The 15076-nt window shown below is 45.6% G+C and overlaps 1 protein-coding gene across 1 annotated transcript in view; it reads left to right on the plus strand.

Moving 5' to 3' along the window:
• The window catches only part of SCGN (secretagogin, EF-hand calcium binding protein), a 378060-nt gene that overhangs the window by 326711 nt on the left and 36273 nt on the right, over nt 1-15076 (plus strand). Inside the window, exon 9 of the mRNA XM_086966880.1 lies at nt 8806-8865. Within this exon, the coding sequence (XP_086823006.1) occupies nt 8806-8865 (60 nt within the window). The remainder of the gene's footprint in view (nt 1-8805; nt 8866-15076) is intronic.

Raw genomic sequence — 15076 nt, forward strand, 5'->3', positions numbered from 1 at the left:
TGAGTGATGTAACATGTGAGGTCATAAGCAGTGCATGACGGGGCACAAACTTTAGTCAGCCCTCCTAACTTTAACTGGTGGCCTTGGTGTTTCTTTTAGTTCAAAACATCAATGTCTGTGTGTGCCTTATGTACCTCTGCAACATCACACTGTATATTAATAGCTGGATTTGAGAACTTTTAATGTATTGTGCACCCTGTAGGGAACCCTCAAGCCTCATTCCTACTGTTTCTGAATATTCGTCAATATTCATACAGTTAATGCTTTGCTATCACTACTAGTGATCCTGTCCCTAGGGTCATAGTTTGATAATTACCATTTACTTTAGTTTAAGAATGGTGTTTGGAAAATGGAGGATTATTGGTGCCCACAGAGATCAACTCCATACCTCACTTCCTTTTTCCCTTTCTTCTCAGCTTGAGACTTTCCGACGAATGCTAATTGAAAGGTGTGCCCCGGCCTCTGTATGTAGGCAAAAAACCCTACATCGAATTCTGAAAAAATATTAACAATATGCTACCATAGTTGTCCGAAATGTTCAACTATAAGAATGAACTTGACAATGATTCTCAGTAGGGATCTGCACAGATGTGTGCATACCCTTCAACGTAACCTTTGCTATTTTGTTGGTCCATGACCTTGCTCAATTTGGTGATGCAGTACCCAGCTGACTTGCCATTTACCAGTTCAGAACCCTTGTGGTCTATTCTAATGCCTGACTTTTTGGGCTTGGACCTTATGTTAAGGCTAGGGTGCACCAGCTCTTCTTCATAAAAAACACTCACAGAAAGTGTGACAAACTATTCCATTGTGGCCCAAAGAACCTTGGGTAGACATTCATAACTTAATTACAAATATGATAATTGTGTTGTACTCTGCCCAGCTGGGCCTACACCATGTCCATTTAATTAGGCCCTGAATGTTTGGCCAAAGTCAAGGAAGTTCAGAAAAGTCTACCTTCTGCTACAGATCTGGTTATTGGTGCAGTGATTGCTAATGTCCACAGCCTTCTATCTTTTGGAACGCTTGAATGACCCTGCATCTACAGGCCCCTAAGACCAATCCAGACATCTATCTTGTATAAGTACTACTTTATTCCTTCACACTGCGCTCAAACTGTGGCCTCTCTCACTAGGGTTCTTTAAAGTCAAGATAGACATGACTTTTGTGCCTAACATCCCATACTTCCAATTTAAAACTCTAAGGGGCATCTGTACAAGCCTCATTGATTCAACTTATTTACAAGGCATGATGAACGCTGCCTTGTAACTAAGGCACCCTTTTACTCTGCACTTATCATAAAAGGGGAGGGGAATGGGTGTTGCGGTGGGCGTTCCACTGCAACACCCATTGATTTTGGCACTGCCCCCTATTTACAAGGGTGGTGCAAATAGGAGTCAGTGCCAAAATTAAGACCAAGGCAAACCTGGTCTTGAACAGGCGAAATGAGGAGAAATGCTTTATTTCTTCTTATTGTTGGTGTTTCCATTTGTGCTGCGCTGTGCAACACATATAGAAATAGCAAAAGCGTATTGATTGTTTATGTGCAGGAATCTGCAATCTTTAAAAAAAGACATTTTGTAACTTCTATCTGTGCTGCATTAAGCAGCACACATAGGAGTCACAAAACACCATTTAAAGATTATTTATGTGCAGGAAGCGACACCTTCCTGCACATAAACAATCTTCCCCTCAACGCAGACACCCTTGCGTTGGCGCTAGGCTGCTTAATTTAGCGCCAGCAAAGGGGGAAACGCAGGACTGCACCATATTCTTGTAAATATCTTGCCAACCCAGGTTTCAGAGTGGCAGAGCATTGTAAATATGCCCCTACATTTATTATGTCAACAGTGAAAGAGCTCTGGCTGTTCATTTAAATCAAGTTGATCAGCAGACGTTCCTTTGCTCCAGACAATGCCTTCAACATTTGCAGTTAACTGACTTCAGCCTCATGCTGTTTCCAACTTTCATTATCTCTTGTATCTACAGCACTGCACAGTGAAGCAGCGTTGAAATTCAAGATATTCACATTGATAGAACGTAGCCATTTACAGGACTTCCACCTCCTAGATTCTCCACAGCCTTTATTTACAGTGTGGCACTCATGAAGGCTAATCTAGGTGTATGCTCATTGAGACTGTGTTTTGGTTTTAGGTTCCTCGTGCCCTCCTATTTTATCCTTTGTTTGATTACCTCCATTCTGACAATAATTGACCACTATGTAAAAGAGCCTCTTGGTCATTTCACCACCATAAATCAGTGCCAGAATTCACTGCCATCTCCTTCTCCTCATTCTAACTTTTTCCAGTGCTCAGAGCTTCCCAGTCCACCAAAGTATACTCCTCAAACCATAGCATCAGGTGCTACAGAAGGGGAAGCACCAAGTCTCTTCTCCATCCATTTGCTTCAGAAAAAGACTTCTTTTGATAAATCGTCTCCCACTTGCATCCCTGCTGCCGGTGATTAAGCATTGTTTCCCCCCATTCAGCAGTGGATATTCCTTGTTTAAGGCAATTGCCCCATTGTTGACTCTAGCTTATCTCCTATCCAGAGCTCCCGTAATATCCAGCGCATTGGAAGGCAACAGTTATCATACCTTTGTCCCTGGTATGCCAAAGGAAGTAGGTCACAGCACCATACGCCACGCGTAGTAGGTTACCATGCTAACTGTATTCACAAGTGCTGCCCACCCCTTTGCCTTACAAGCAGATGCTTGCCTTGAAAGATAATTTCTGGCTTATGGGGGATAAAAGCATGTTTGATAGCTGTGTGAGAGGACTAGGTTACTTACCTTAACTTATGCTCTTTGGGGTAGATACTCTATTTAATGCAGATTCCCCATCTATTGAATCCTCTCAGGAACCACTCTGGAACCAGTACATTTTCCATTGCTCATACGTGCCAGACATAGCAATATGGTGTCATATATATATATAGTTGCCACCCCAGTGGACTGATGTCAGTGGTCCTTTTTTAAATGACCTATGACATGGGTATAAGACTACAGGTCTAATCTAGGTTGTAGTTAACTCACACTTAATGGCAAGCCTGAGCAGGATCTTTCCCACAGAGACAAAGGGGGATAGCCAGATCTCTGACACTACTTATACCAGAAGCTCCCTTCTGAAGATTCAGAGAGTGGGAACCAGTTTGCTGTGTCCGTTAGGGGCAGAGTTACAGACTCTGAAAGAGCTGTGATCAACCAAAGCTTGATTTTGATATCGTAGAAAAACCAATGATGCTGTGCAAGGGGATTACAGAGATACCCACACTTCTAGAACTCTCCGTCTACATTTTTAAATGCCTTCACAAGACGAAAAATTGTAGAAGAAAATGCAATTACAGTGGAAGGGTGACCAGCCAGATTGCTGGAAAGCCTCTGTCTGGAAAGGACCTCAGGCCAGTACTTCCAAGGGTTATTGTCTCCAGGGCCAGTGGGAATGGTCTGCCTACCTCCTGAAAGGGACAGTAGAGTGTGGATTTGCTGAGGATCATAAAGTAGAGGGTTCCTTGCACCTACTGTGGCCAGCCTGTGATGCATTCCTCTGGTTGGAGAACCCCAGATTACTGTTGAAAACAGTTACCCTGAAAGTGCCTTGTAGTCTTTGGGGCTTGGGGAGTGCAGGTAAAGAGCATTACATAACTTGAGGACCATGGGGTGCTGCAAAGGAACCCGGGGCTAAGGAGATTACCAAGAGCACAGGCAAGAGAACAATAGGCAGATGAGTTCTGGTTCTGTAACAGATTATTTTTCCTATGCGTGGAACAAAAACATCTTTCTTACCTTTGCAGCCTTGCAGCTGTCTCTCCTGCCGCCAGGCGAGTCCATGCAGAAAGAGTAGAGAGCTATCAGGATCTGCAAGGAATGTAGAGTTCTCTGTGGCCCACAGTTTGTGGATCGCTGTGCCCAACTTAAAACAGTGACCCCCACTGGTCAAAAAAAGAAGGTCTTTGGTAGATAAAGAGAAGATAAAGAAATAGATAAAGAAAGAGAAGCGAGTGCATCTGAAAAACAAAAAAAATTAAATTATTGACCTGCAGTGGCTGCATCAGAAGTCAACCTAAAGATGGAAAAAGTCACCTCATAAGCCCCCAAAATATCTGGCTGTATGGTATATGGACCTTTGTTTTTAGGTGCTGTAGTTGTTTTGCAATACTGTAAAAGGTAAAAGAAAAATTCTGACATCACCTGCCCTTTGTACATTTGGTAGCAAAACATTGCATGTATGGTTTTAAGTCACAAAAAGGTGGAATTATGATGAAAGGGTATGAGGATTGATTTTCATTGTGTTTGGTTCTCTATTTTGTGTGCCATTATTGTAGTGACACCCTCACAAAGCCAGTTGGTCAGCTTTTAACTGATACATCCTTCATGCTCTGTTTAGATCAACGGGGGGGATATAGTCATTTTAGAGTTTGGTTAAAGGTATCTCCAGCTTAAGGGGCTAAGCATATATTTAGGGAGTCACATGATCAATGGGACCTTTCTTTAGTGTTCACCCCCTGCTGGTTGTGAGGCCATTGAGAGGGTGTCAGCATAGCACTTGAACCTGCAATTCTGATATGTTCATAGTATGTAGTTGTGTATGTAATAAAGTACACCTTATTTTCATAGGAAAATGTACTCACTCCTGAGACAGCATGGACCCAATCGATCAGTGTCTCTTTCTTTTCCTTGTAGGCACTAGAGTGCCACAGTGTTGCCCCCACCATCTTGAAAATGTGGATTTTGCTTGTTTTATGATTTTAACTGTAGCTATGACCCATATGGGAGCTTGTGAGGCATAGACTGGGTAGCTGGACCTCAGTTTGATATTTCCTTTGCCCTCACTTTTGTCTAGCACTTGCGCTTAACAGCGCCTGTGGCCATGACCCCTCGCACCCCCTAGATCACCCCCGGATGTTGGCCTACAAGACCTGCCCTCAAGCGTGTCTGCACCGCTGGCACACCAATGGCAAGCCTGTCTGTGTCCCTCTGCGCTCCGACTGCACTGAGCGTCAGCTACCCTGTCGGTTTGGATCCAGATCTACCAACATTGTTGACCGATATTAAGTATTTAAGCAACCGCCTTATAAGGCTTAAACCATGAGGTAAGAGCTGCGCCGGTCCATGTTCTGACCCACAGACTGCTGACAGTCAATTTACCTGCTCCCAGTGTGAATTTGTTTTTTAAACCTCTTAGTTAATACCTTCAAAACCCATACCTTGACCCCCCAAGCACACGGTACACCAAGCTTTTTGAGCCTCTGGCGCGTTCATTAATGCAAGCTCTTTGCTAATTTCTGGACTCACAAACTTGACTTGCCACTCATCACTGAAATGTGGACAGATGCCTCATCGGATACAGATCTACTCCTGGCCCTACCAAGAGGATACAAAATCCATAGAATAGACAGAGTAGGGAAAAAGGTGGGGGCATAGCAATATTTATTAGAACTAGCTTGAAATCTTATTTTGAAGCTCTCCCCAAACCCACAGATTGTCAGGCGCTGGCTTTCAAGATCGAACTGAATAGTTACTATTCCATCAATGGAATGCTACTCTGTCGCCCCCGGGGGCTAAAGCCTCTTTTATTGACAATGTTGGCCACCTTTTGGAACGCAGGCTGAGTCCCCAATTTCTCGATCCTGGGGAACTTCAATTTTTATTTGGAGAACCCTTTGTATCCAGATACTGAAGCTCTCCTAGATCAGATGATTAGTGTCAGCCTAATCCAGATAGTAAATGGCCCTACCCATAAAACAGGGCACTGTCTGGACATGATTTTTTCTGATAATCCTAACTTAAAATGGATTAGCTCTCTCCCATTAACTTGATCCGACCACAAAGCCATTATGTTTGAAACTATAGGACTACATCACTTCCAATCGTCCTTGGAATAAGATAAAGGCTGATCAGCTCAAGGCTCTACTTGATCAGTTGTTGCCCAAGATCCCCCTAAATCAAGTGGTTTCCAAATACCACTCTTGGCTAGAGTCAGCAACAGTGTAATTAGCTCCACTGAATAATCATTGGCATTCCAGGACTCTCCCACATAAACCTTGGTTCAACAGTGCACTAAAATCCCAGAAACAAACTTGTCAGAGACTCAAAAGAAAATAGAGAATAAATTATAACATGTATCACATAATTGAATACAAAGCCTCAATTTACACCTACAAAAAGTTAATCTTAAAAGAAAAAACCTCCCATTACATAGAAAGAATCAAAGCTGCTAAAGGTGATCTGAAGAATTATTTGCCACAGTGAAAAAACTTGCAGAACCAAAAAACCCAATAATAAGTCAATAATTCTGAAACTTTCAGGACAAGGTAAAGTCTGTATAAAATGCCTTCTTGCTTTTGGATAGGCACTCTGTCCAGGCACCCATTCAACAGTAAAAAGTACAATATAGCCACCCCACACGAAGATCCTGCAACTCCAACTACAAATTCCCTTTTGACCTTCATGACATTGACTAAAGATCAGACTCTTAATACACTAACTTCATTCAAATCAGGATTCACATGGGAGCCATGTCCACCCAGAAATATACACACCTCCCAAGAATATAGCTACCTACCTTACTCCGCTTTTTAACAGGTTTTTTACCCTTGGACTCTTCCCAAATGAGTGGAAGAAGGCCTCAATACTTCCACTCTTGTAAAAAACTAATTTAGACCTCTGTAATTCTCTCAGTTATAGACCATTCTCAAAACTCCCTTTTCCATCCAATGTGGTAGAGAAAGCCATATGGCTGACTACATTTATTATGAAAAATTCTATCCTTGACTCATCCCAATTTGGCATTCAGGCACATCACAGCACAGAATTAGCTTTGATCACCACCACTGAGGAGCTCAGGCAAACACTAGAGAATGGAGGCAGCGCTGCCTTGATCCTATTGGATCTATTTGCCACCTTCAACACAGTCAGCCATAAACTTCTTGTTGACCGTTTAGACTCACTCAGGATCAATGAAAAAGCATTATCTTTACTAGGTTCCTTTCTCACTGAGCAAACTCAATCTGTTGCCTTGGTGATCATGTTTCACCCTCCTTCTCGTTTCCGGGTGAAGTTACCCAGGGATCATGGTTAAGCCCCACTCTGTTCAACCATTATAATACCCCATTGATTGAACTCATAAAAAGTATGGATTTGCTCTAGTGTCATATGCTGATGACACACAAATAATTGTCTTAGTAACTAATTCATCAAACTCTACAGCTGTCTGTTTCCATGACTGCATGTGTCAAATCGGCAACTGGATGCTAGAAAGTCGCTTAAAGCTCAACTCAGCAAAAACTGAGGTATTCCAATTTGTCAACAATACCTCTCTCTGGACAGCCAACTGGTGGCCCTCCCAACTTGGCCCCCTTCCAACTCCAATAAATAAAGCAAAAAACTTAGGAGTGGTATTCAATACCAAACTCTTGTTTGAACAACAGATTATTCACATTACATCTTCCTGTTTTTTCATCCTTAAAGTCTTAAGGAAGATTCTCCCCTTTAATCCCTCTGATCATCAAAAAATGTAGTTGCTGCACTTATATCTTCTAGACTTGACCACAAAAATGCTTTTTCACCAGCACCCCAATGCGCTGCATTAACAAGTTACAGTTATTACAAAATTCAGCATCCCGACTACTACTGTTGGGTATCTCGAGATAGGAATTGGCTTCTCAAGCCCTAGTGCAATTGCATTGTCTGCAAATAGCAAAACACATTCAGTTTAATCCCTTATGCATAGCCTTCAAGTCCCTGCAAGGCCCTGACCCTGAGCAGCTATCACAACACCTTAAGCCCTACATTCCTGCAAGATCCCTTAGATCAGCGACCAGCGGAAACCTTATTGTTCCTGGATTCAAAAAAGTGACATGGGGTGGTAGGAGTTTTGCCACCACAACTGCCAGACTCCATCCCATTAACACTGAAGAAGGAATCCAATGTTTTAAGATTCAGGAAGGGCCTAAAAACTTGGCTATTTAGACAACAATCCCATCCTTTCCCTTCCTACTGTTCCCATACAGTTTTTTTCAGAAGATAGCACCTAGATATCTCATGCTTTATATCCTCATTTCATTTCATAGACAAGGAAGTTTTGAGTGCTTGTTTTTTGCATTGCTTTGTTATGAGACTCTGGACAACAGCACCTCCTTTGAGTTGGCCGTGGACTACTCTGGCTCGCTACCCTGAGAGTCAAATGTTAAAGAGAGGTACCTGGATCCCAGTTAGCTGTCTGCAGAAGGGGTGCCAAAGAACATTAATGGAGAGCAATCTCAATTGTCGAAATTAGAGCCTTGTATCCCCGTCTGACCTGGGGCCCAATGACCCAAATTTCTTACTGATGGGGACCACAGACCCCAAACTTGCACATCGTCCATGTAGCCTCTCCATCCGAGGCACTTTCATTAGTCACCACTGTGACTACTGGTGAGGTTGGCGAAAGTTAAGAGCAGCAAATGGTCTGGCATGGCGGCAGGCAGGAGGCGGTCACCCGGCTTCCCCTGATTCTCCTTCTCGAATCCAAAAGTGCATTCACGTAGGCCTGAAAATGTGATTGATCAAAGGGGCTTACTGCTCTCAAGGCCACATTGTTCTAAAATGTAAAAATATATTCTTACCCCGTGAAGTAGTGGTTTTCAATGTAGTGGATACAATATTTGTAGGGTTATATTGTTGACCTCCAGGATGTGACAGTAACCAGTTTTGCTCACTAACACTGCAGTTTAAAATTTCTTCTAGGAGAAATTACAGTTTCCTTTTTAAAAGAAAAATACATCTTGAAGTGAACGCCTTAACCTTTTCCGTTTAAATATTCACAGGCCGGCAGTAAAGATGAACGCAAGAGGGACTTTGAGACCATTTTTGCCCACTATGATGTTGTAAGTATAATAATCAGCTTTTGTTTGAATTTCATAGCAATCTGTTTAAAGCCAGGGCAATGACACCACATTACAAATCTTTATGGGGCTTATTTATGAGCCCCTTGCAACTCTTTTGAGCCGTTGTTGCATCACTTTTCGTGACGCAGCTGCAGCGTAAACAATGTGTCATGTTGCGGCATATTTACAAAATGGCATATATAGGCAGATACATCACTTTGTAAAGCCCTGCGCCACAATATACCTGTGTCAGGTAAAATGTATGCAGGGTGGGCGTTCCAATGCAAGAAAGCCTTGAAGAAGTGGCACAGTGAAATCTATCAGATTTCACTGCGCCACCTCTAGTACGCTACGGCGTCAAATTCTTACGCCTGCATAAGGGTGACACTGTGCTATAAGCATAGCCCTCCCCCTGCATTGCTTGAGTTGCATCATGCTTCGGACACAACTCTAGCAATGCATCAGTTTTGCGCGGACAGATACGTCAGTAATACTGACGCGTCTGTTCTTTTTTGTGACATGATGCGTCATACAGTAAATATGACGCATCCATCATGTTGCAAGGAGGGCGCTGTAAAAACTGTTGCATCGCTGTTTTTCTCGCTGCGATGCAACAGTTTTCATAAATAAGGTGCTTAGTCTTTATTCATTTCTATCACCTTGCTAGACCGTTGGCAATCAGGGCACTAATACCTGACAATATGGAAAGATTTATATCACTAGCCCTTAGATGCATCCCCTTAATTTAATAGCACTTTTCTTTGCAACTCTTGACTATCATGGAACTAGTTCCAAAAACAAAATGGGGATATGGAAGGGCCATGTGACCTGTTGAAGTAAAAAACTCAAAATGCTGGAGGGGACTTAAGTGGTGGTAAATTTTATTTCCCATATCAGTGGACCTCTCATCAACCTGCAATCACATAACAAGAATATAATGTTTTTTGTTTGTGGTTGTGTTTTGTTTCCTCTTTTATGGTTGAAATCATTTTCTTGAAACAATGCAAGAGGCAAGAGTGCATTAGAACGTGCTACACAGAGCTCTGCCAGGTATACTAGCATTTGCAATGATACAGCACACAAACAATAAATAACTGAAACATTCCTACCCCCTCCCAAAGAAAAGGAAGAAAACCACTAGAAAAGTACCCCCACCCACCCCCGGTCCACTGTCCTCTATGTGGGGCTGCAGGGTGCTAGGTGTCATTCCTGAAACCAGTCGTGCCCATGTGGAGGGATCCGGTGTGTTAAGGCGTAAGAGACACAGATATCTGGCTCAAGTCAGCTCCCGGAAGTCCTGAGCAAGTAGTCAGAAATGGCTGCCAGTGGTCGGTAAAAGTTGAGCTCTTCCCGGCCACAGTAAGAGACATTTTTTCTATGCCCAGGACATGCCACAGCTGCTGAAGCCACCCTGTGTGTACCGGGATTCAGGGGGATCTCCGGTGTATCAGTATGTTCTGGATGGCGGTGCCTAGTGCTATTGCAATCTGCTTCCCTTCTAGATTTAAGAGGGTAAGTGAGCGGGTTCGGAACACCCAGGAGGACATATGCAGGAAGCCTGGGGAGCTCCGTGTCAAGATGCTTGACAACATCATCAATAATTTGCATCCAGTAAGACTGTAAGTGTTTACATTATCATAAAAGGTGGACCAGTGTACCTCTCCTCCCACATCCCCTCCAGCAATCAGGACTTTGCGTAAGACCAGCATGGTGGAGCATCTCCGGGGTATAATACCAATAATACACAAGCTTGGTAAGTGTTTTGGTAAGGCCTACATGACACGCTGTGTGGCGTGCCCATTAACATGCTCCCTCCCACTCTTTGGTGCTAAGACTGCGGCCAAGGTCCCTCTCCCAGCGTGCACGGCCTGCGTGATAGGTGTGATTATAAAGAGACAAGAGCATTTTGTACAAGTCGGAAGTCAATTTCTTATCAGGAGACTGCGTGATGAGGCATCGTTCATAGGTGGTGAGAACCCTGCTCACCTGCGCAGAGTTATCAAGAGGCATGGACCAGTGTAGCACCTGTAGGTAGTATAGCCGTTCGGATTCTGTTAGGCCATAGTCGGCTCTGAGCTGCTAGGTCCTGAAAGAGCCAGTGTTTCTCTGACTCCATTCGACCAAATAACGAAGCTGTGTTGCATTGTAATAGAGCGTTAGATCCGGGATCCAAGGCCCCTTTTCATCCTCTTTGTGCTCTTGCTAAATGAAGCGAGAGTTCTGATTGCACCTGGTTCAGCCAGCCCGTGGGGGACTGCAAGGGAAGTGTCTGAAAGAGGTACAGTATTTTAGGGAGGATCTTCATCCTAACAGACCTAATATGCCCTAGCCACGAGTGCGGATAGGGTTTCCATCTCCGCAGGTCAGTGCAGATTTGCGTGTGTAGCTGGGAGCAATTGACCATCCTCATGACCTGTAAGGTTGGGGCCTGCTGTGTGCCTAGGTATGGGACAACATCATCAGACCACAGCAGGCGGTGTTGGGCCTGAAGGGCTGCTCACACCTCAGGCGGCAGCGAGAGATTCAATGTCGTAGATTTCGTAAGATTGACCTTGAACCCGGAAGCCGTTGCGAGAGTCCAGTTGTTCCAGAAAGGCTCCTATAGCGTTCACAGGGTCCACCAGAGTGACCAGGACTTCATCAACATATAAACCTATAGTGTGCATGTCCCCTCTAAAATGGATGCCCGTGGTTTGGGGGTGATCCCTGACTCTCTGTGCCATTGGTTCCATATAAAGGGCAAAGTGTAGGGGTGACAAGGGAAATCCCTGCCTCGTGCCTCTGCTGATAGGGAATGGGGTGGATGTGTGCCCGTTGACCCTCACTGTAGCAGTGGGGGATCAGTAGTAGTTGAGAATGTGTGTCCGCATCATTTCCCCTATGCCAATGTGAATCCTTGCTTGTTCTAGGTAAGGCCAGTGGACCCAGTCAAATGCCTTCTCTGCGTATAAAGTGAGGAGCATATAGTCCCCTAGAATACCGGAGGCCTTTTCTATGAAATGCATAACTCTGTTTGTGTTGTCACTCGTCTGACTCTGGGGGATGAATTCTGCCTGATCAGGATCTATAAACCTAGCAAACAAGGTGCTAGCCGCGCTGCAAATATTCTGGTGTACAGATTTAGATCCATGTTTAGAAGTGAGATAGGCCGATAGGCCCCGCAGCTCATACTGTCCTTCGCTGGTTTAGGATGACAACTATCGCTGCCTCCAACATGGAAGAAGGAATTGCCCCAGGCATCGCAAAGGAGTTAAAAAGCTGGGTGAGCAGGGGGTTAAGCGTGGGGTAAGCGTGGAACAAAATTGTAGAAAGCTGCTGTGTAGATGTCAGGGCTGGGTGATTTGGCTAATTTTAGACGAGCTATGGCCGCTTTGACTTCCTCCCGTCCTATCTCCCTCTCTATGTGGGCCAACTGCTTGAGGGGCAGAGCAGGAAGACAAGCCTGTGCCAGGTAGGCGTCTGTGTCTGCCCTCTCTAGAGGTTGCTCATTGTAAAGGTGAGCGTAAAAGGTGCGGAAAGTCTCGACTATAGCCACGTCATCTGAATGTAGTCTCCGGTGTGGTCTTTAATCTCCTGAATTCCCTCACACTGCCTAACCTCCCTGAGCTTGTGTGCTAATAGTCACCCACACTTGTCGCCCCCGATGTAAAAGGAGTGTCGCAGAGCAACATATGCCAGTTTGTCACGGTCGATGACGGCCAATTGCGCCCGAGCTGCAGTAAATTGTAGCCAAATGCCTGGGACCCCAGTGCGTTGGTGCATCTGCTCCCATTTGCGCACTTTTTGTGTCAGGTACTCCCTCTTCCTTTTACCCTCTGCATTGTCTGCTGAGGAAATGGCGATTATTTCACCTCTAACAACCACTTTGAGGGCTTCCCATCTAGTGGACAGGGCTGTGTCAGGGTTATCGTTGTGTAACAGGTTGTCGTCCAGTGTGCGCTGTATCTGAGCAACCGTGTCCGGTCGGTGGAGGAGGGCCTCTTGTAGGTGCCAGTGCTGGTCGGTAGTTGAGTTGGTGGGAGGGCCAGTGTAACCACCATGGGGCGTGATCAGACAGAGCCATGACCAGAATGTCCATGGAGAGTGTAATGTCCAGGAGAGCCTTCAAGCCTAAAAAGTAATCTAACCAGGACATGATTTATGAGAGTTAGAATAAAACAAGAACTTTCGTAGTTGAGGGGACTGGTGTCTCCACAAGTCCACCAGACCGAGATCGCTCAACCTAGAGAGCCCTGATTGCGAAAGTGCATCTACTTCACCTGTGCGCTGCGCTGATCTGTCTAGGTCGTTGTCAAACTCCAAGTTAAGATCACCCCCAATCAGTATGTGACGCTCCTGAGTTGCTGAAGCCTCAGTGAGGGCATCATGCAGAAAGTGTTCCTGGCCCTCATTAGGTGCATCGATAGACCCTACAATCAGTGTGTCCCCCCCTATGGTAAATTGGTAAGTAAGCAGTCTGCCTTTTATCTCGGCCTCCTTCTGTACCACCTTCCTCTGAAAAGCCCTTGAAACCAAAATTGCCACCCCTGCTGTCTTAGTAGGTTTAGAAGAGAAAAATTGTGTCAGAAAGGTGAAGGACCGAAGCCGGTGGCAATCTTTTGGGAGAAGGTCTGTCTCTTGTAAAAGGCAGATGTCCGCCCCTGTGCTCTCTAGATAAGAATGGAGTGTCCTGCATTTGATGGGGTTATTGAGCCCCCTCACATTTAGTGTGAGAACTTTGATTGAGGGCGGTGACATCTAGGTCCTAGAAGTAGACGTGCTGTGAATCATGGGAGTCTGAAGGGCATGGACCCTAGGCAGGGCCTGCAATGGGATACCCTCGGCGATTGCACTGCGAACGTGTTGGTAGCTAAACTCTGTGAACCGATGTCCCCCCTCGAAGAGTGAGAAGAAGAAAGAAGGTAAGCGAAGAGAAAGGGGGAAGAGAAAGCCTGCATAGAATAAAAAAGAATAAAGGCACAACAAGCGCCCACATTTTTTTTAAGGTCAATCATCAGTCCGTCATCCATAGATGAGCAGAATTAGAGTCCACTGGGTTGTTGTGTGACCAATTGTAGTCCCCGCTCCCTCCCCCCCAACCACCTTAGGAACCAAAGGAAGAACCCGCAGCTGAGAGCGAACTCTGTCATATGGTCGATGACTTGGCCAAAACTTCTGGCAAGGCCTCAAGGGTGGCCTGCTGTTCTCTCTTGACTGCCACGGAATCCGAACGATTAGTGCTGCGCCTTCGCCTCCGTTGCCTTCATTGTGGACGACCATCATCTGACCCATGGACGGAGTGTGGACCATCATCTGTGTCGTCCGGGATAGCGATACCCAATAGTCTGCTTGCTTCCAACAGTGAGCTGAGTTGGTACAGCTTGTCGTCATGCCAAAAGATGAGGCGGAATGGGTGTCCCCAGGAGTTAGAGATATTGTGTTGGTGCAGGGCTTCCCTGATGGGCCGAAAGGTCTTGCATTTCTGGAGTGACATGGCAGCTAAGTGTTGGAAGAGGATGGGCGACTGGCCCCTGAAGGTGATCAGGTGGAGCAACCTGGCTTTGTGTAAGATCTCTTCTTTAGTGCGGAAATCCTGAATGCAGACAAGAATGTCTGCTGGTGCCTCCACTCGGGGTGGGCCCACCCTGTGCGCTCGGTCCACCTTAAGGTCAGCGTCCGGCGGGTTGCCCAGTATTTGGTTGAAGAGCTCTCTCATGTATGTGAAGATGTCCCCAGCCTTTTTGTTAGTGCGCACCCCTCGGATTCTGATGGCGTCGTGAGTGGTTCTCGAGATCCTCAAGGTGGGATTGAACGTCCACCTGTTGGTCATGCATGCGAAGCACCTCCTGCTGCAGGGTAGCCATTTCGGTGTCCTCGGCATCGCTCTTGTCCTCCAGTGCTACCACTCGCTCCCCTATGCTGTCCACATCCCTGCGGATGTCCTTGATCTCTGCGGGGAGGTCGCGTTTTACTGTTTGGAGGTTGTTTCACAAGGCCGAGAACAGGGACTCAAGGAATGCCCACATCACTGGTTCCTCTTTGGAGGTGTCCATCTGTGCTGCCGTGTCTGGCAGCGTAGGATCCGCTGCCTCACCGCCGCGTGTCCGGGCAAAGAGTTCTTTGAGCGATTTCTTTTTTTTGCCCCGGGTGGAGGTCATGCTCTTCGCCCTCCAGCATCTCCGGTGCCGGCCACCAGAGGCCTGGCCCAATGATGTCTTTCAATGTTGCAGCT

The sequence above is a fragment of the Lissotriton vulgaris genome, chromosome 4_1 (assembly GCF_964263255.1).
Source record: "Lissotriton vulgaris chromosome 4_1, aLisVul1.2, whole genome shotgun sequence".
NCBI lineage: Eukaryota > Metazoa > Chordata > Amphibia > Caudata > Salamandridae > Lissotriton > Lissotriton vulgaris.